At 36.7% G+C, this 21,021-nt stretch overlaps 2 protein-coding genes across 4 annotated transcripts; one reads left to right on the top strand and one right to left on the bottom strand.

Moving 5' to 3' along the window:
- The first annotated feature begins 1,447 nt into the window (after positions 1-1,447).
- LOC107773410 (disease resistance protein Roq1-like) lies at positions 1,448-15,274 on the top strand. Its single transcript, XM_075241973.1, has 11 exons — positions 1,448-3,259; positions 3,489-4,350; positions 7,458-8,553; positions 8,678-8,758; positions 8,892-9,167; positions 9,268-10,314; positions 10,417-10,896; positions 12,232-12,746; positions 13,029-14,124; positions 14,200-14,475; positions 14,585-15,274. The coding sequence occupies exons 2-11, from the start codon at positions 3,836-3,838 to the stop codon at positions 15,101-15,103; spliced, it is 5,901 nt and encodes a 1,966-aa protein (XP_075098074.1). The 5' UTR covers positions 1,448-3,259; positions 3,489-3,835; the 3' UTR covers positions 15,104-15,274.
- A 920-nt stretch (positions 15,275-16,194) lies between these two features.
- On the bottom strand, positions 16,195-19,683 carry LOC142161598 (eukaryotic peptide chain release factor subunit 1-3). 3 transcript variants are annotated; one of them, XM_075242546.1, is made up of 3 exons: positions 19,530-19,683; positions 16,693-18,131; positions 16,195-16,561 (listed from the first exon to the last, which is right to left on the bottom strand). In XM_075242546.1, exon 2 carries the CDS (start codon positions 18,118-18,120, stop codon positions 16,807-16,809), a length of 1,314 nt encoding a protein of 437 aa, XP_075098647.1. In that variant the 5' UTR covers positions 18,121-18,131; positions 19,530-19,683; the 3' UTR covers positions 16,195-16,561; positions 16,693-16,806. The 3 variants fall into 3 exon arrangements, with proteins under 3 accessions (XP_075098647.1, XP_075098649.1, XP_075098648.1); XM_075242548.1 differs by having other exon boundaries at positions 19,517-19,609; XM_075242547.1 differs by lacking the exon at positions 19,530-19,683 and adding an exon at positions 18,812-18,836.
- Between the last annotated feature and the right edge of the window lie 1,338 nt (positions 19,684-21,021).

Below are 21,021 nucleotides of genomic sequence, written 5' to 3'. Positions count from 1 at the left end.
AACTGATACTTTGTGTGCACCTGCTATCAAACAAAACATTATCTCTGTGTCAAAATTTTGTCAAGATAATTTGACCTCAATTGAATTTTTTCCATATTTGTTTCTCTGTGAAGGACTTGAAAACGCGGACTCCGCTGGTATTCGGTCGGTATAGGAACGGACTCTATGAATGGCCCAACTTCACTGTTAATAAGCCTACTGTTCAAGTTGCCTCTACAAAGATTCCTCGTCAAATCTGGCATCGTCTCCTTGGCCATCCCCACTCAAAAATCTTGAACTTTGTTTTGAATAGATTTTCTCTACCAGTTTCATCAACAGACAAGTTTACTTTATGTAATTCTTGTTGTTCAAATAAAGTTCAATGTTTTCCATTCAATTGTTTGTCTCTAATTAGTACTGCTCCACTACAGATTCTTTTTTGTGACTTATGGGGTCCATCACCCGTCTTTTTCATTGATAAAAAACGATATTACTGTGTTTTTATTGACTAGTACACTCTTAAAAATAAACATGAAGTGCTGGACATTTTTTCCAAGTTTCATCCCTTAGTGGAAAACTTTTTCAAAAAGAAAATTGTCTCTCTTTATACTGATGGAGGAGGTGAATACGAAGGTCTCCATTCAAACGGAATCGAACACCTTGTATCAGTCCGCTAATTTCATTTTGTAAGGGGAAATCTTAATGGAAATCGTATTGTGAATAAAAAAAGAGATAGTCAAACTGAAAATTTCCGACTTCGATGAAGTCATACTATTAAACAATACTGCAATATTGCTTCCTTCAATTAAATGCTATCGCAATCCATACCAATGCATAGAAGCTTAAAATATTACAGTGTAGTTAACCATAAAATACAGAGTTAATATATTCAATCACTACAGAATGTTAGTAGAAGATTCATGCACTTAAACGGTTGTCATCATGTGCTAAATACACACTGCTTGCTTTAAAAATTCATTAGTAGTAGGTTGGGTTGACGGACTTCCTCAGTTTTTTCCTCAATACACTTTCCTGGAAGATTTTGATATATAACAATTAGCACTTTCAATTAGGATATTGATCTTTCACGCGTTTTATCCTTCTTAATTAAATATAATAATGAAGACACCTCTGCATAAATACAAGTTGCTGCTAATTTAGGCATTAATTAATCAGAGTGCTAAGTTGTGAGTAGCATTGTGATATCCAAGTGTTTAGCTGGTCATTTACTTTCTAATTCCAGGAACAAGATGACGCAGAAGAGCTCTTCTTCTTCTTCTTCCTCCTCTGCTCAGACTTTTCCGCGGAGTTATGATGTTTTCTTAAGTTTTAGAGGTGAAGATGTAGGCAAAACAAAGGTTTAGGGTTACGTCTTGTTGCGGAAACCAAATGTATATAGTGTGAATGAGTCACAACTACTATACCAAAAATTATGACAACCACTAAATATTAAACAAGACAATAAGACAACAATAAAAGAACACCAGAATTTACGAGGTTCGGCCAATTTTGCCTACTTCCTCGGACACAATCAATATTTTATTCCACTCCAAAATTACAAGTGAAATAATACTAAAGAGAGAAGATACAAATGCCTTAAGAAGATAAAAAAAGGCAAATGAGAAGTGTATATAAATCCTAAACATTAGGCCTCCTTTTATAGGGTAAAATTCCCATTCAAAATTGTCATCCAACGATGTGAGACTTTTGACAATGTCAACACGTCTTGTGTACCAGAATGATATCAATGATCCAGAATAGTACCTCTCAATCTGGAAAGTTGGGCTACACATTTAAAGTTTTATAACTAGTGATGACAAATTCCAGGCCGCGACCTTCATACTTCTGCATTTGTAGCAGGATTACGGAACTTACTCTGATCAGTTCAAGTGTTTGATGACAATTTCTCCAGAACTGCTATTTTTCAGCAAAATTTCCCATGCAATAAGTGTCTCAATAGCACCTATTTCCAGAACTTTCAATGTATTATCCATCAACCCCCCAGTAACGGTTCAAGTACTTGGTTCGCTTAATTTTTTTAAAGGTAAAAGGTCCAAATTTGCTCCAGGTGCGGTTCAAGGCCAAAATAACTAAAGCAAAGGCTTTAGCGCCCCCGGAGACGAGGATCTATCAAAGCTAGCCACGAGTGGAGGATTGTCCAAGTCCATATAAGGAGGACATCAGTCCATTCCCCCAATCAATGTGGGACTCTAACACCCCTTCGCACGCCCAGATCGCTAACCGGAGCATGAACAATATATCATTCGGGCCCAAACGGGAACGGACCTCTGTTTTAAAGTCAGCAGATCCAGCTAGTTTCAGGCTGAAGACATAAGGCTCCCTACAGGATTTAATTATAAGAAATTTTGTTGCAAGCTCTACTTGTCTTTCTCACATAGTTGTGTTGTTTCTCCATCCTGAGACTGAAATTTATGTTTTTGTAATGGTTTCTGCGTTAGAATAATTGTGTTCTTTTTAATTTCCGCCGTGTCATATTTCTATAGATAAGATATTTATTCATTTATCTACGTCGTCAATGACGCCCTCTTACCAGGGCTCTTATTTCATTTTGTAAGGGAAAGTTTTAGTGGAAATCTTATTGTGAATAAAAAAGAGATAGTCAAACTGAAAACTGCCGACGTCAATGAAGTCATATTAAACAATACTGCAATATTGCTTCCTTCAATGATATCATACTATTATTAAATATTAATGCAAACCCGTTTGGACATACTAGTATTAAATATTAAGCTTAGAATATTAGAGACTAATTGGACATAAATTTTTTTTTTCAATTTTCGCTTCATTTTGAAATTTTTTTTGTAAAAACTTCAAAAAACTGTCTTTCAAAATTCACTCACATCACTCATAAAATATAAAAAATAACTCAAAATTATATTCATGTCCAAACAAAGTCTAATTTTCAAATATCATTTTCAGTTAAAAAGTAAAATGCTTTAAAAAAGTCAAAACCAACAAGTTGGATAGACCCAACTTTTTCTAAATGGACTTAAAAGTCATATTTGCTTTAAAAAAGTCAAAACCAACAAGTTGGATAGACCCAACTTTTTCTAAATGGACTTAAAAGTCATATTGCTTTGACTACAGATATAACATTCTTATCCCTTACATTGTTTCTTAATCTCGAAATTAACCCTCGGTAGAAAACCTGCTCGAAATTGCATCTTCTTCCCGAAATTGCAACCTCTGTTTTCTTCTTCCTCTTCTTCCGTAACTTTCCCCAACTTCAGCTCCAATTATAAAAGCCTCTTCAGTCCACGTAAGTATAATATTCCTGTTGAATTTCAATCCTTGGTGTGTTTTCAAAGTTTTGGAATTATGAATATCATAAACAAGTCTTGGTATTAAATTTTTACCCAATAAAATTGAATACTACTATGATTTGTTTCTGATTCTTGATTTGTGTAGTTGCCCAATTTACTCCATTTATATATGCTCTTTCATATGGTTTAAGACTTTAACTCCAATTTGTATGACATCATTTGTAGCTGGTTGAGTTGACGGACTTTCAGAAGGTTAGTAGAAGATTCATACACACGCTGCTTGCTTTGAAAATTCATTTGTAGCTGGTTGAGCTGACGGACTTTCTCAGTTTTTTCCTCTATACACTTTCCTGGAAGATGATGATATATAATAATTAGCACTTTCGATTAGGATATTGATCTTTCACACGTTTTATCGTTCTTAATTATAATAGTGAAGAGTGAAGACACCTCTGCATAAATACAAGTTGCTGCTAATTAGGTACTAATTAATCAGAGTGTTAAGTCGTAAGTAGCATTGTGACAAACAAGTAGTATTTGGTCATTTAATTTCTAAGTACAGGAACACAATAATGATGCAGAAGAGCTGTTTGCTTCCTTCTTCTTCTCTTTCCGTTGGCCATACCTTTCGGTGGAGTTACGATGTTTTCTTAAGTTTTAGAGGTGAAGATGTACGCAAAACATTTGTTGACCATCTCTACGTTGCTCTGCAACAAAAGGGTATTCATACCTTCAAAGATGATGAGAAGTTAGAGAGAGGCAAGTCCATTTCCCCTGATCTTATGAGAGCAACTGAAGAATCGCGCATAGCTTTGATCATCTTCTCCAAAAACTATGCTGATTCGAAATGGTGTTTAGATGAATTAATGAAGATCATGGAATGCAACAAACAAAAAGGACAAATTGTCCTTCCGGTCTTCTACGATGTAGATCCATCAACAGTGAGGAAACAAAAGTCCAGCTTTGGAGAAGCATTTAGCAATCACGAAATCAGCTGTTTCAAGGATAACAAGGTACAAAAATGGAGGGCAGCACTGGAGGAAGCTGCTAATTTATCTGGCTGGGATTTGCCAAATACTGCCAATGCGTAAGTATTACTATGAAACCAATCTCAAAGTTGCTCCTTAAATATACTTGGTTCGTTTCTATTTTGCATGATTGCATCACAGAGGCCACTACACTAGGAATTGGGTTTTATAGTCCATTATAAATGTTATTTTAGTTATATTACATTCTTTTTATAGTAGATCAGAAGTCCTGTAAAAATAACACACGGGATTTTCGTAAGGTAATATGAGATCGTTTCCTCACTAGCTAGGACTAGATCCATGCTACCAAATACGGACTTTCTCTCTGGTTTTAGTTATGTCAGAGAACTGTTCTTAAACCACTATATATGTTGTACATAAAAAAATGAAGTTTTTACTATGCAACAAAACAGAATTTTAAGACACTCTTTGTGGTATTCAGGCATGAGGCTAGAGTTATAGAGCAAATTGTGGAAGATATAATGGCTAAGTTGGGTGGTCATCAGAGACACGAAAGCAATACTGAAAATCTAGTTGGAATGGAGTCACAAATGCAGAAAGTATACAAAATGGTTGGCATCGGGTCTGGTGGAGTTCACTTCGTTGGAATATATGGAATGAGCGGAGTAGGAAAGACAACTTTAGCAAGAGTCATTTATGATAACATTTCGAATCAATTTGAAGGTGCATGTTTTCTTCATGAGGTTAGAGACCGTTCAGCAAAACAAGGCGTAGAACGATTACAAGAGATACTTCTTTCCGAGATCCTTGTCATAAAAGACCTAAGGATCAACAATTTATTTGAAGGAGTTAATATGCAACAACAACGATTAAAATACAAAAAGGTTCTTCTTGTTCTTGATGATGTTGATCACATAGATCAGTTAGACGCATTAGCTGGGGAACGTGAATGGTTTGGTCCTGGAAGTAGAATCATTATAACAACTAAAGACAAACACTTACTTGTTAGACATGAAGTGGAAAAGATATACAGAATGAGAACATTAAGTGAAGATGAAAGTTTACTACTCTTTAAACAATATGCCTTCAAGAAAAACATTCCTAAAAAGGAATTTGAGGATCTCTCAACTCAAGTGATAAAACATACTGCTGGAGTCCCCTTGGCTCTGAAAGTCTTGGGCAGTTTCTTGTATGGAAGAGATTTGGCTGAATGGAGAAGTGAAGTTGAACGATTGGAACAAATCCCAGAAACTGAAATTTTAAGAGACTGGAGCCAAGTTTCATTGGAATCAACAATATTGAGCAAAAGATATTCTTAGACATTGCCTAAAGAATGTACTTGCAAAAGTTCATATAGGTATTTTCCTGGATCTTGGTTCAATTAATGATGTTACTGTAAGGAAATTGATATAATATGTGGGTATTTTATTTTTAGCTAGAGAAATCTTCTTGTTCACACGGAGAAGAAACATTCGCATAACGTGAGGAGATTCGCCATCAAATAATGCCAATCCTTTTAATTAATTTATCATTAGAAAACAAAAGGTGAGAAGACAGTAACAGTCAAAAGGAGGGACCAATAATTCAGATTAAGTAAATCTAAATGCAAATCTACTGAAGAACACTAATTTTTTTCATTTTTTTAATTCTATAGGTCATTCATGTGCTAATCAGTCGTTTATTAAATCACTAAATTGTTGCTATATCACTAACGTAGGCATCTAGTTCCTCCAGTTGGGTATTAATGCGCCAATAATATAATAATTTGCTGCACTTTCACTTAGTATATTGAGCTTTATGCCTCACCCTTTGTCACTTCCAATAAATAGGAGTTGCTGCGAATAAGTTATATATTAATAATCAGAGTGCTATTTAAGTATAGTAGTAATTAAGTAGCTTTGTGATAGAGCTATCTAACTAGCTCAATTCCTTTCCTCTTCTCCAGCTTCTTTTTAGAAGCATAAACAGTCAAGCCAACTGTTTAGTTGGTCATTTACTTTCTAAGTCCAGGAAAAAATGATGCAGAAGAGCCCTTCTTCTTCCCCTGATCATACTTTTCGTTGGAGTTACGATGTTTTCTTAAGTTTTAGAGGTGAAGATGTACGTAAAAGATTTGTCGACCATCTCTATGTTGCCCTGCAGCAAAAGGGTATTCATACATTCAAAGATGATGAGAAACTAGAGAGAGGCAAGTCCATTTCACCCGATCTTATGAGAGCAATTGAAGAGTCGCGCATAGCTTTGATTATATTCTCCAAAAACTATGCTAATTCAAGATGGTGCTTAGATGAATTAGTGAAGATCATGGAATGCAAGAATTTGAAAGGACAAATTGTGTTTCCAGTGTTCTACGATGTTGATCCATCAACAGTGAAGGAACAAAAATTCAGCTGAAGCATTTAGCAATCACGAAATCAGCTGTTTCAAGGATAACAAGGTTGAAAAATGGAGGGCAGCACTGGAGGAAGCAGCTAATTTATCTGGCTGGGATTTGCCAAATACTGCCAATGTGTGAGTACCACGAAACCAATCTCATTGTGATAACTGTTCATTTACTTGGTTCGTTTCTATTTTGCATCTACACTAGGGATATTTGGTCTTGTAATCCATTATAAATGTTACTTTCTTTCTTCATTTTGTTTCTGTTAAAATAACAAAAATAAACATTTATAATTTTTATGTTGAAACTGGGCGGGCCTGTATTGATTATTGATGTGCAAAAAATTACAATTTGAGTTTGGCATCTCAAACTTTCTACATGTTCATTGAGAAGAGACTACTCGTATTTGTTGAGGAATAATAGATTCAGTTTCTCCCCAAGCGATACTGTTGGCACACCACTTAGGGCCAAATAGCATAGCTGCAGCTCCTGCCGTATTACTTGTTCCCAGTGGAATAGATTAGGCAAAGATAGTGATTTCCTGTGTGTCTTTGATTAATTCTCCTCCTCCGCATTGCCCATGTATGCAACTTCCCCACTGTTAAGCTTGATTCGCAACACATAAAGTATACTACATAAAGAACCAATATCAGTATTGGCTTAACAGCTTCCAGGAAATAAGAAGTTCATTAAAAGGACGGGTTTTAGTAATATTTGAGAACTATTCTTAAACACACTGTATTGTACAAACAAAAATATTTTTGATAAATAAAGTTTTTACTATGCCACAAAACAGAGTTTTGAGACATTCTTTGTGGTATTCAGGCATGAAGCTAAAGTCATAAAGCAAATTGTGGAAGATATGATGGCTAAATTAGGTGGTCAGAGGCATGCAATCAATGCTGAAAATCTTGTTGGAATGGAGTCGCAAATGCAGAAAGTGTATAAAATGCTTGGCATCGGGTCTGGTGGAGTTCACTTTGTTGGAATATTTGGAATGAGCGGAGTGGGAAAGACAACTTTAGCGAGAGTCATTTATGATAACATTTCGAGTCAATTTGAGGGTGCTTGTTTTCTTCATGAGGTTAGAGACCGTTCAGAAAAACAAGGCCTAGCGCGATTACAAGAGATACTTCTTTCCAAGATCCTTGTCATAAAAGACCTAAGGATCAACAATTTATTTGAAGGACTTAATATGCAAAGACAGAGACTACGGTTCAAAAAGGTTCTTCTTGTTCTTGATGATGTTGATCACATAGATCAGTTAGATGTTTTAGCTCAGAAGCGCGAATGGTTTGGTTCTGGAAGTAGAATCATCATAACAACTAAAGACAAACACTTGCTTGTTAAGCATGATGTGGAAAAGATATACAAAATGAGAACATTAAGTGAAGATGAAAGTCTACAACTATTTAAACAGTATGCTTTCAAGAAGAACCATCCAACCAAGAAATTTGAGGATCTCTCAGCTCAAGTGATAAAGTATAGTGCTGGACTCCCCTTGGCTCTGAAAGTCCTGGGCAGTTTCTTGTATGGAAGAGATTTGGCTGAATGGAGAAGTGAAGTAGAAAGATTGAAACAAATCCCGGAAGATGAAATTTTGAGGAAACTCGAACCAAGTTTCACTGGACTCAAAAGTATCGATCAAATGATATTCTTAGACATTGCGTGTTTCTTTACAGGGAAGAAGAAAGATTCAGTGACTAGAATACTTAAGAGTTTTAATTTTAGCCCTGTTATTGGCTTAAAAGTTCTCATGGAGAAATCTTTGATTACTATTTCAGAAGGTAGGATTTTAATGCACCAATTGATACAAGAAATGGGCTGGCACATTGTTCGTCGAGAAGCTTTCGATTATCCCAGAAAATATAGTAGGTTATGGAAGTCTGAAGATATTTCTCATGTACTTGCAAGAAATATGGTATGTATGCACAAAAATCTCTCTTCCTATTGTTAATATGTGTACAGCTTTAAATATATCCGTCATATTACTTTTTCTCATTTTTTCTTCTCCTTTTTTATCCACTTTTATTGTTGCTAATTAGGGCACAGAAAAGATCGAAGGCATATCTTTGAACTTGACTAAGACGCTCACAGATATTTCTCATGCACTTGAAAGAAATTTGGTAAGTATTTGCAAAATATACATGGCTTCCTACCTAATTAGTGCAAGCAATAATATGGCCTGTAACTTTATAAATATCAACTAATTGCCTTACTTTTTCTCCTTTTTTAATCCAATTTATGATCGCTTATTAGGGCACAGAAAAGATCAAAGGGATATCATTGAACTTGACTATCGTCAAAGAAGTGAATGTTAGTGCAACAGCCTTTATGCAGATGACCAGACTGAGGTTTCTCAAAATCAAGAATGCATATGTTTCTCAGGGTCCGGACATTCTTCCTAGTGAGTTGAGCTGGCTTTCTTGGCACGGATATCCTTCAAAAAGTCTGCCAATTAGCTTTCAGGGAGAACGACTCGTTAGTTTGAAGTTGAAAAATAGTCGCATCATACAACTTTGGAAAGGCTCCAAGGTTTATATTAACTTATCCATTGCTTTTCTTATAGGTTGGTTGGATCGATTAAAATGTTTGTTCAACTTACTAACTTACGGCTTTTTTTACATTGTGACAGGTTCTAGGACAACTGAAGTACATCAACCTTAGCCATTCACATAAGCTAATAAGGACTCCAGATTTTTCGGGTACCCCTAATCTTGAAAGGTTGGTTCTTGAAGAGTGCACGAGTTTGGTAGAAATCAATTTTTCTGTTGGAGATCTCAAAAAGCTAGTCTTACTCAAGTTGAAGAATTGCATCAATTTAAAGACCCTGCCAAAGAGTATTCAATTGGAAAATCTTGAGGTTCTTATTCTATCAGGCTGCTCAAAGCTAAAACTATTCCCAGAAATAGAAGATGGAATGAATCGTTTATCAGAACTATATTTGGAAGCGACTTCTTTGAGTGAACTACCCGCATCAGTTGAGAAACTATCAAGAGTTAAAGTGATAAATCTAAGCTCATGCAAGCATCTTGAGAGTCTTCCAAATAGTATTGTTAGGTTGAAATGTCTTAAAGAACTTAATGTGTCGAGGTGCTCAAAACTTAAAAGTTTACCAGATGACTTGGGTTCTTTAGTCGGATTGGAGGGGCTCCATTGTGATGACACACCGATCCAAATGATACCATCCACCATTTCCCTTCTAAAGAACCTTAAACACTTATCTCTCCGTCGATGTAATGCTTTGGGTTTGCAAGTAAGGAGTTCAATCTCAAGAGAATCTATGGGACTAGTTTTCTCTAATTTATCGGGTCTTTGTTCATTGACAATGCTGGATATAGGTGGCTGCAGCATTTCAGATGGAGGCATCCTATGTAATCTTGGGTTCCTACCATCTTTGGCGGAATTGAATCTTGGTGGTAACACGTTTACCAATATCTCAGCTTCAAGCATCAGTGGCCTCACTCGACTAAAGGTTCTTCAATTGGTTGGCTGTAGTAGGCTTGAGCATTTCCCAGAACTTCCTCAAGCTATAGAAGAGGTGCATGCCGATGAATGTATATCTTTGAAGAGTATCGATCAATTAGCAAAATATCCAACATTACGCCGACTTTCACTTAGCCAATGTCATCAGCTTCATGATACTGACATGGTTGATGCATTATGGAGCAACATGCTCAAGGTAAATAACTGAAATTGTGTAACAAAGTCACTTTTATTTATTGTCCCCAATATAAAGAAGGATTTATGGCTGGCAATTAACGCCATTCCTTTGATGGAGCAGGGACTATACGTGCTACGAAATGATCTCAGCATTTGCATCCCTGGATCGCAGATTCCTATGTGGTTTACATACAAGAACTTTGGGGAAAATGTTACACTGACTCTTGCCAATAATTGGTACACTGACAACCTCTGGGGTTTTGCTTTCTGTATTGTTTTTGAACGTATGGAATGGTGCGGTCTATATGATGGTTACCTACAACCATCACTTGGATTTCCAGTTAACCTTAAATTCAAAACATATGATGGTAAGGAAGGCGATATACGCAGCATTATTGGCATCAAAGGAGGTGATATGTCAATTCGGAACTCAGAGCACACTCTCCTTTCTTATGTACCATCTCGTCGTTTTCTGCAACCTTACAATAACGAGGTTTACTGTCCCAACGACTGGATCGAAATTGTGGCATATTCGACTGTACAATTCGACAGTAAAGCTTGGGGGACGCGTCTTGTGTATTTGGACGATATTATTGAAGCATGAGCAAAGTAGAGATATTCACTTGGAGAAACAACCAAACAAGTAGTGAATATTTTCAAGAATACTTTATGAAGGAATTGTATATATCATACTTTTGAGGCCTCCTCAGGCGTTAGCCCCTTCTGTGTATTTTATAAATAAGAGACCTTTGTTAGGATCGAAATAACCAGGTGTCATGCAGAATCTAGTAACACAAACCTTGAATGACGATAAATTAGACAACAAAAGAGAAATATATCAAAAGAGACATAAACATATAACGTTGTTCGGTCAATTGACCTACGTCAATAACGGAGATGAGCAGACATACTAACACTTGTCCCGAAAAGTTTACAATGTAGCCCCTTATGGCTACATTGTGAATGATGTTGAATGAAAAGGAAGGATCATCAATTTATAGAAGTTTAAATATTTTTCTCCAAGAAAAGGGACTAGCCAAATATGAGAGATTTATAATTTTCTTCTAAAAGAATGAAAACCAAATTATGGTAAATATGTTGTCCTTTCTTTCAATAAATAGGAAAATCAAATATGATAAGAAAATATAGACAAAACCTAAAAACCTTTGACGGTGGATTCTGCTTAAACTTTATCTTTATTGATCTAGTTAGTAAAATAATCTTGATCTCACCATCTGTCTTGACTTAGTAACTACCAAATCAAGACTTCAGTGACTTAATTGTTTGACGAAACAGAGAACACCAAACAAAATTTGACACATTCTTAAAAGAATTGCGGTAATAATCCTATGTCCCATAGCAACATTAATGGAAAATTTGGGGCTCAATTATTACTAAATCAAGAAGTATAAAAGAATATTGTATGAAAGCAAGACTTTCATTGGTTGCTCTGCTCAACCACTGCCAAATGGTTAGCTGTTAGTAGAAAATTCATTCACTTAAATTGCTGCAGCTTGTTTTAAAAATTCATTTATTGCTGGTTGGTTTTTTTTTTTTTTTTTTTTTTTTTTTCGTCTTTTTAAAACCCATCCACACTTCCCTTCCGCTGTGACTCGAACCCAAGACCTAACGGTCGTAGGTGTAGGTGCTTTTACCAACCGAGCAAGCCTCGCTTGTCTTATTGTTGGATGGGTTGACGGACTTTCTCAGCTTTTTTCTCAATACACTTAATTTCCTGGAAGATGATCACTATCTACAATAGTTTAAACTTTTAATTATTAGGATAATATTGAGCTTTATGCACGCGTTTTGTCATTATCAATAACTATATATAAATACAAGTTGTTGTTAATTAATTGGATATTAATCAGAGTGCTAAGTAGTAGTAAGTAGCATTTTGATATTCAAGGGGTAAGTTTGTCATTTACTTTCTAAGCCCAGGAACAAAATGATGCAGAAGAGCTCTTCTTCTTTCTCCTCTGTTCAGACGTTTCGGTGGAGTTATGATGTTTTCTTAAGTTTTAGAGGTGAAGATGTACGCAAAACATTTGTTGACCATCTCTACGTTGCTCTGCAACAAAGGGGTATTCATACCTTCAATGATGATGAGAAGTTAGAGAGAGGCAAGTCCATTTCACCTGATCTTATAAGAGCAATTGAAGAAGCGCGCATAGCTTTGATCATCTTCTCCAAAAACTATGCTGATTCGAAATGGTGTTTAGATGAATTAATGAAGATCATGGAATGCAACAAACAAAAAGGACAAATTGTCCTTCCGGTCTTCTACGACGTAGATCCATCAACAGTGAGGAAACAAAAGTCCAGCTTTGGAGAAGCATTTAGCAATCACGAAATCAGCTGTTTCAAGGATAACAAGGTTGAAAAATGGAGGGCAGCACTGGAGGAAGCAGCTAATTTATCTGGCTGGGATTTGCCAAATACTGCCAATGTGTGAGTACCACGAAACCAATCTCATTGTGATAACTGTTCATTTACTCTCTAAATTCTTGGTTTGTTTCTACTTTGCACCATGTTGTACATTTTGTTGGGCTTGGAATTATAATTCATTTAGATCAAATTGGGAAAGAGAAAATCCAATTTGATTGAAATTTAAGAAAATAGTTGTCTGAGAGTTTACTTATCCTTTCAGGTCAAAAGAAAAATCACTTTTGATAAATGAAGTAGTTGCTATGCCACAATATAGAATTTTGAGACATCATTTGTGGTATGCAGGCATGAAGCTAAAGTCATAAAGCAAATTGTGGAAGATATAATGGCTAAATTGGGTGGTCGGAGACAAGCCAGCAATGCTGAAAATCTTGTTGGAATGGAGTCACACATGCAAAAAGTATATAAAATGCTTCAAGTCGGGTATGACGGAGTTCACTTCGTTGGAATATTGGGAATGAGTGGAGTGGGGAAGACAACTCTAGCAAGAGTTATTTATGATAATATTCGGATTCAATTTGAGGGTGCATGTTTTCTGCATGAAGTTGGAGACCGTTCAGCAAAACAAGGCTTAGAGCGATTGCAAGAGATACTTCTTTCTGAGATCCTTGTCATAAAAGATGTAAGGATCAGTGATTCATTTGAAGGAGCTAATATGCAAAAACAAAGACTACCGCGCAAAAAGGTTCTTCTTGTTCTTGATGATGTAGATCGCAGAGATCAGTTAGATGTTTTAGCTGGGGAACGTGAATGGTTTGGTCCTGGAAGTAGAATCATCGTAACAACTAAAGACAAACACTTACTTGTTAAGCATAGGGTGGAAAAGATATACAGAATGAGAACATTAAGTGAATATGAAAGTTTACAGCTCTTTAAACGACATGCTTTTAAGAAGAGCTACCCAACTAAGGAATTTGACCATCTTTCAGTTCAAGTGATAAAGCATACCGCAGGACTCCCCTTGGCTCTGAAAGTCCTGGGCAGTTTCCTGTATGGAAGAGATTTGGTTGAATGGACAAGTGAAGTGGAATGGTTGAACACAATCCCAGGAAATGAAATTTTGAAGAAACTCGAACGAAGTTTCACTGGACTCAACAGTATCGAGCAAAAGATATTCTTAGACATTGCGTGTTTCTTTACAGGGAAGAAGAAAGATTCAGTGACCAGAATACTCGAGAGTTTTAATTTTAGACCTGCCATTGGCATAAAAGTTCTCATGGAGAAATCTTTGATTACCATTTCAAAAGGTCGAATTTTAATGCACCAATTGGTACAAGAAATGGGCTGGCACATTGTTCGTCGAGAAGCTTATGATGATCCAAGAATATATAGTAGGTTGTGGAAGCGCGAAGATATTTCTCCAGTACTTGAAAGAAATTTCGTAAGCATTTGCATACATATGACTTCTTATACTCTTTCCCTGTTTTCATCCGTCTTTAATATCCTTCCTTATCAGGGCACTGAAAAGATCGAAGGCATATCGTTGAACTTGACTAGTGAAGAAGAAGTGAATGTTAGTCACAAGGCCTTCACGCAGATGACAAGACTAAGGTTTCTCAAATTTCGGAATGTATATGTTTGCCAGGGTCCTGATTTTCTTTCTGATGAGTTGAGGTGGCTCGATTGGCACGAATATCCTTCAAAAAGTCTGCCAATTAGCTTTCAGGGAGAACAACTTGTTGCTTTGAACTTGAAAAATAGTTGCATCATACAACTTTGGAATACCTCTAAGGTTCATATTAGGTTGCCTTTTGCTCTTCCCATGGTTAGTTGGATCCATTAAGATATGATATTTGTTCAAATCACTAACCTAAGATTTTCTTTTTGGGTCTTTGTAACAGGTTCTAGATAAATTGAAGTACATAAACCTTAGCCATTCACAGAAGCTAATAAGGACCCCAGATTTTTCGGGTACCCCTAATCTTGAAAGGTTGGTTCTTGAGGAGTGCACGAGTTTGGTAGAAATCAATTTTTCTGTTAGCGATCTTGGAAAGCTAGTCTTGCTGAATCTGAAGAACTGCAGAAATTTAAAGACCCTACCAAAGAGTATTCGATTGGAAAATCTTGAGGTTCTCATTCTTTCAGGCTGCTCCAAGCTAAAAGTATTCCCAGAAATAGAAGAGACAATGAATCATTTAGCAAAACTGTGTTTGGAGGCGACTGCTTTGAGTGAACTGCCCGCATCAGTTGAGAAACTATCAGGAGTTACTGTAATAAATCTAAGTTACTGCAAGCATCTTGAGAGTCTTCCTAGCAGTATTTTTAGGTTGAAATGTCTGAAAACACTTGATGTGTCTGGTTGCTCAAAACTAAAAAATTTACCAGAGGACTTGGGACTTTTAGTTGGCAGCCATCCGTGAGTGGTGGCAGATCTAGTATTTACGCCCCTAGTGTGTATATTCAAGTGTAGTTTATGTTCAAGAACTCGGGGACTTCAATCACAGTGGCCCTGCGCAAAAATTGGTGTACACACAAATTCATGGGGTTCGCTGTTTGTGCTGCTTTTGATACGATAACTCCTATTTTGCGTACTGGTGTTTACCTAAAAACGTTACAAGGACTCGTGATACGGTGTAGGTTAACAAGCCATGATGGTTCGTTGAGCGAAATTAGTGCTTCTTTCGGGTTAATAGGAAGTGAAAAAAATCTGGATTTAAGCCATACTTTTCTAGGCTGTATGTCGTTTGATTCGTTTTGGTGGGCATTCGAGCATAAGGTTTACAGTCCTAATAACTGGATTCAGTTTGGGCTTGGTGCCTCTAATGAGAATCCAGTTATCAAAGGCTTAGGGATTCGTCTTGTGTACGAGAATGACATCAATGATCTAGAATAGTACCTCTCAATGGAGAGATAAGTGAGGAAGATTTTAATGAACACCTTAAGAATGAAAAACAAGATCTTCATAGACGTTAGCCCTCTTCTCAACAACAACAACCAAAATCTAATCTCACAAGTGGGGTTTGGGATGAATAGTGTATACGCAGACCTTACCCCGACTTGGTAAGGTAGAGGTTATTTTCGGTACACCCTCGGCTCAAGAGAATGTGAAGAAAAGAAAGAAAGAAAGAAAGAAAGAAAGAAAGAAGGAGAAAAAGAAGAGGAGCACCAGAAAAGTAAAGAAGAGGAAAAAGAAAAAGGAGATGAAAAGGAAGAAGTCCCTTTCTGTGTGTTTTATATTTTATGATGATTGAGTTCCCTTAAAGGGAAGTTTATGTGACTATTATGCAGCTTAAAACTTCTGAAGCTATATAATTTGTCAATTTCCTTTTTATGGCTTGTGTTAACTAAATCTTACTTCATATATGTTAAATCCCATGATATAAGGGAAAGCACCAAAAACAAGTTAGTTTGGCTTTCAACGGAAGAGTTGGTCTCCGCTACACAACTCATGAAAGTAATTCGCCTGTTTTAATGTTCAAGTCATCTAGTGCTACTCAAAGCAGTGCATCCAGAGACAAATAGAAGAATTAGCAATTCCAAAAATATAGTACTTACATGGTCTATATCTTCTCAACATACCATTCATAAAAAATTCCACGCATGAATTAATCATCGAAATTAAATATACTAACTTACGCAGAGTCATACTCGCACTTCATGTAATAAAAATAAGCTTATTCATATGCATCTCACTCCTCCAAGAAGCGCATAGCATACAGTTTTCTGATAAGGGTCTCCGTCTTCAATGGGAAATTAACTGCCACACAGCTAGATCTTGTTCTCCTTTCATTCAACAGCCTGAATCACTCTGGAATTGAACACGATTGCACAAGCGAGGAAATTGATGCCAATTTGTGTTCTCCATGCAGGTCATCCATCTGTTTAAAGCAATTAGGAAGAAAGTGATTAGAAACAATAAATATACACCATTGACGACCGTCTTGAGTCATTCATTACATGCGAAGAAAAGAGACTGATAGAACAAACAAAATGGGTTCGTCCAACTGACCTTAAGGGCTCCTAGAAATATTTCACTTAGAACATGAGCGGCCGACAGCCCTTGCGACACCAGTGCAGGCTTCCCGCTCCACAGCTGCACTGGTATTTGAGAGGTTGGTAATTGCTAGTCAGAGTCTTCGTAAACTTCCCCATCATCAGAGAGCTCATCAAAAGCCCGAACATCCAGCTGATAGCGGAGGATTCCTCCAATGCCACCAAAACCTCGGCAAAACTGAGATCCTTCTTGTGACTTGTTGGTGACAAATTCCAGACTGCAACCAAATCTCCTGTACTCATTAGCAAACCACTCAAGCAGCGACAGCTTGTCCTGAACCTCTAATTCGGCATTTGTAGCAGGATCACGGAAGTTACTCTGATCAGCATCTTGCTCTTTGTTCAAGTGTTTGATGATAGTTTCTCCAGAACTGCTATTTTTCAGCACATACCTTGTAATATCCAGATTTTCCCACACAATAAGCGTCTCAATAGCACCCATTTCCAGAACTTTCAATGTATCATCAACACCAAAGACATACTTTCCAGTGTCCTGACTAATCTCCTCAAAATACTTGCCTATCAATTTCTTCTCTTGTATAAACTTCACATTGGCTAAGATCTCAGCAGACAGCTCAATTGCTTGGTTGAAACCATTTTCCCCTCCATAAGAAACGTCAACCACATTTAAAATCTTCGCCTGAAGACGAGGATCAAACATATCAGACTGACTGAGCTCTGTTTTAAAGTCAGCAGATCCAGCTAATATCAGGCCAGAAACATTGGGCTGGCTGGTGGCAGGATTTATATAAAATTGAGTTGCAAGCTCTGCTGTTTTTCTCACATAGTTGTGCCGTTTCTCCATCCGGAGACGAGCAAAACGCAAGGCTGATTGTCCTCCTCTTCCGTGCTTTTTGGGCAAATCAACGCTAAACTTATGAAGGACCTCTCGGGTGTTGCCACTCAATGTCCCAAAAAGAGTACCATTCCCGTCCATCACTATAAATCCAAATTTGTCATCAGATTCCAAAAGTTCATTCAAAGCTTCTGTGTGGAACTTGTTATCACAAAGATAGAGTGATGCATTAATGGGCTTGAAGGGCTCAAAATCAATAGTAACCTTCTTCTCTTTCCCATCATCAGTCACAATTGTTCCAGTGTATAGGACGAGCCCATTCGGTGGAACCTTGTTGTAGAGTTTAAGCCTCTGCTGAGCAGATGTGATTGCACCAAGCACAGATTGGCGATTCACCCTGCTCTTAATATTTGATGCTGTTCCAAATTCATCTCCAAGCATCTTGGTAACACGAGATACTTGATCACGTGGAGGCATGATAAGTGAAATCATGCTGGTGCCATTGCCTCTAGCAGCTTCCAGTGCCTTGATGAGTTTTTTAATCTTCCATATTTCAATGTTCTTATCACTCTCCTGACCATCCGACATTGTATGCAGAACTGCAGTTCAAACAGAAAATCATCAGATTGATAGTAGACATAAGCATAACTCCTGAACAAGAAGAATACATAACAAACCAAGATACAACAGTTTCAACCTTCTAGAGACTAACAAATGTCAAGCATTAAAAACAAACCAAACACCTGTAACATCTATTCAGCACCATAGAAGTTATGCTAGAAAACAGGAATATTTACGTTACTGTATATCAAAGAACCAGGTGAAAAGGATTCAAAAGGTCAACATATATCTCCTTGAAATCAAATCAACTTAAGGAATCACAAGGCATGGTTACATGCAGATTTGTCTTATAAAATCAAATGCCACGTCAAAGATAAAGAATAAATGCACGAGTGCAATGCAATCCACGGGGCAAAGAATATCGTATTCAGAGGAAGCTCAAATCAAGTTCTACTAACACCAATATCTAAGAGTACATTTTTTACAAGGATTTAAGCGTACAATAAATCTGCAGAAGTCACATGTCAAGCTATTACTAGCTTATGACGCAACGCAGGAATATCAGTTTCTGTTCAGAGGTGTAGGCTTAAAACGACAGCAAGTTACGAAACAATCGGACTTCCTCTCTTACTCAACCAGTATCAAATGTTATGGATGATAAATGATCTTTGAGAATTGTAACTTTTTAAAATTGGCCTATTTTCACAAGGATACGTACCGTATGTATGACATCATTTGGAAACAAATACACCTATGAACCCAGTAATATTCTAAAATTCTGTAAACAGAAAACTTCATCAATTTTAAGTAGTAAATTCAACCAAAACATATCAAATTATCACATCCAGTTCTGTAAAGACAGCATTTCATCTACACAAAACTAAAATAATAACCTTAGAAAATACAAAACAGAGTTGTATAAATTCAAAAAGCATTGTGAAAAATGTTTAAAGATTCAATTTTTTACATTCCAATCATAATAATATAAGTACATAATAATATACCAAGGCACCAATCTCTAAATACAAGATGTACAAACATATTACTCCACTGTTAAAATCAAACACTTACAAATTTTAAATAGACACTATGCGAATACCATAAGCATAAAAATCACCGTCTTATAATATTTATCATATAAAAAGTGTAATCTTTATTAATCAGACTTTTGAAAATTTCCTGCTTCTTGTAGCAATTGTTTTAACAAATTGTGAAAAATTATCCAATTTTTTATTTAGATCCCATACAAATCAGCCAAATTAACTGAACATAGAAGCAAATTACATAGATCTATATTTTCAACAGTAAAAAATTATGCTTTATCCAGTAGATTCAATAAAAAATGATGAAAATAACTTTAAAAAAAACAAAACTTCAAGTAAGCGCAAGATTGAATCGCAATAAAATTTTAAGAAATTAATACCTTTGGAACATACCTTAGAGAAGATCGCGAGAGAGAATAAAGAAAGGGCGATAGTAGTGTAAATTTGAGAAAACTGAGGGGGTGGGTATATCGTGAGAACTAGGGCAACGCGATATTTTCCTTTTTTATTTTTCTCTATTTCCTCCACTGGATTGTCTTATAATTATATTTAGGTGCTTTAGTTTCTTTTTTTCAGTTGTTATGGTCCAAATACTTTTTTTTTATCTTGGGAGAATTGCCCTAGAAACTCTTTCTGATATGAAATCTAGGACACAAGTCTTAGAATAATGATGAGAGTGCAATTCTTTTTACACATTTAATAAGTTGAACTTGGCCGAAGTCTAACTTTGAGCAGATGCAGACCCATGATTCAAAGATCAGGGGTACCACCGTTACATTCAATGTAAATCTGTCGTTGGTCATAAAGATCGATAATAGAAGGTATATTTGATCGGTCGGTCGGTTAAGGATTAATTTCAGTTCAGTTTAATAGATTTTATATGTTAAAAAATACAAGCAATAAACATAACGATATTATATCAGTTCATTAAATTTCCTATCTCTATTCGATACCATTGAATTAACAACAACATACCCACTAATATCTCACGCCGTGAGATCTGGAAGGATAGTGTGTACGCAAACCTTACCCTACCTTGTGAGGATAGAGAGGTTGTTTCTAATAGGCCATCGGCTTAGGAAAGCATAAGCACCATATTAATGAAAATATAGACAAGAAGGGACAGTACCAAGAAGCCATATAAAAGCAAAATAAAAACAACCAGATAGTAAGGTGATCAACAATGAAAGAAAACAACGGTTTGTCATAAAAACCTACTACCAACAAAAAGCGAGACTGTGTGCCAATACTATTATTATGAACATTCTACACTACCCATTCTACTATCCTAATCCTCGACCTCCATACCTTCCTATCAAGGGTCATGTCCTCGGTCAGCTGAAGTTGCGTCATGTCTTGCCTAATCACCTCACCCCACCTCTTCTTTAGCCTACCTCTACCTCTTCGTAGACCCTCCAATGTCAACCTCTCATACCTCTTCACCGGGGCGTTTGTGCTCCTCCTCCTCCTCACATGACCAAACCACCTAATTCGCGCTTCCCGCACCTTGTCCTTAATAGGGGCCACACCCATCTTGTCGCGAATAACCTCATTTCTGATCCTATCTAACCTGGTGTGCCCGCACATCCATCTCGACATCCTCATCTCTGCTACCTTCATCTTTTGGACATGAGCGATCTTGATTGTGATACCATTGAATTAAATTAAAAGAAAATTGTATACGGGTGAAATCGAGCTCATGGTGCATCCGATACTCCGACAAGATAAGCCAAGCTCAAGATATGGTAATAAGGGACTAAAATCGAGCCAAAGTCCTATCGGGCTAGAACCCGGGGGCATGATGCCCCCCTTCGAGGATATCAAGTCCATGATCCCAGAATCGGTCCTAGCCTCAAACGACTTCGAAGAACATTGTCAGACAATC

Source organism: Nicotiana tabacum, chromosome 21, assembly GCF_000715075.1.
Source record: "Nicotiana tabacum cultivar K326 chromosome 21, ASM71507v2, whole genome shotgun sequence".
NCBI lineage: Eukaryota > Viridiplantae > Streptophyta > Magnoliopsida > Solanales > Solanaceae > Nicotiana > Nicotiana tabacum.
Note: the sequence above shows the minus strand (reverse complement) of the source record. Positions and strands in the feature narration are given on the sequence as shown.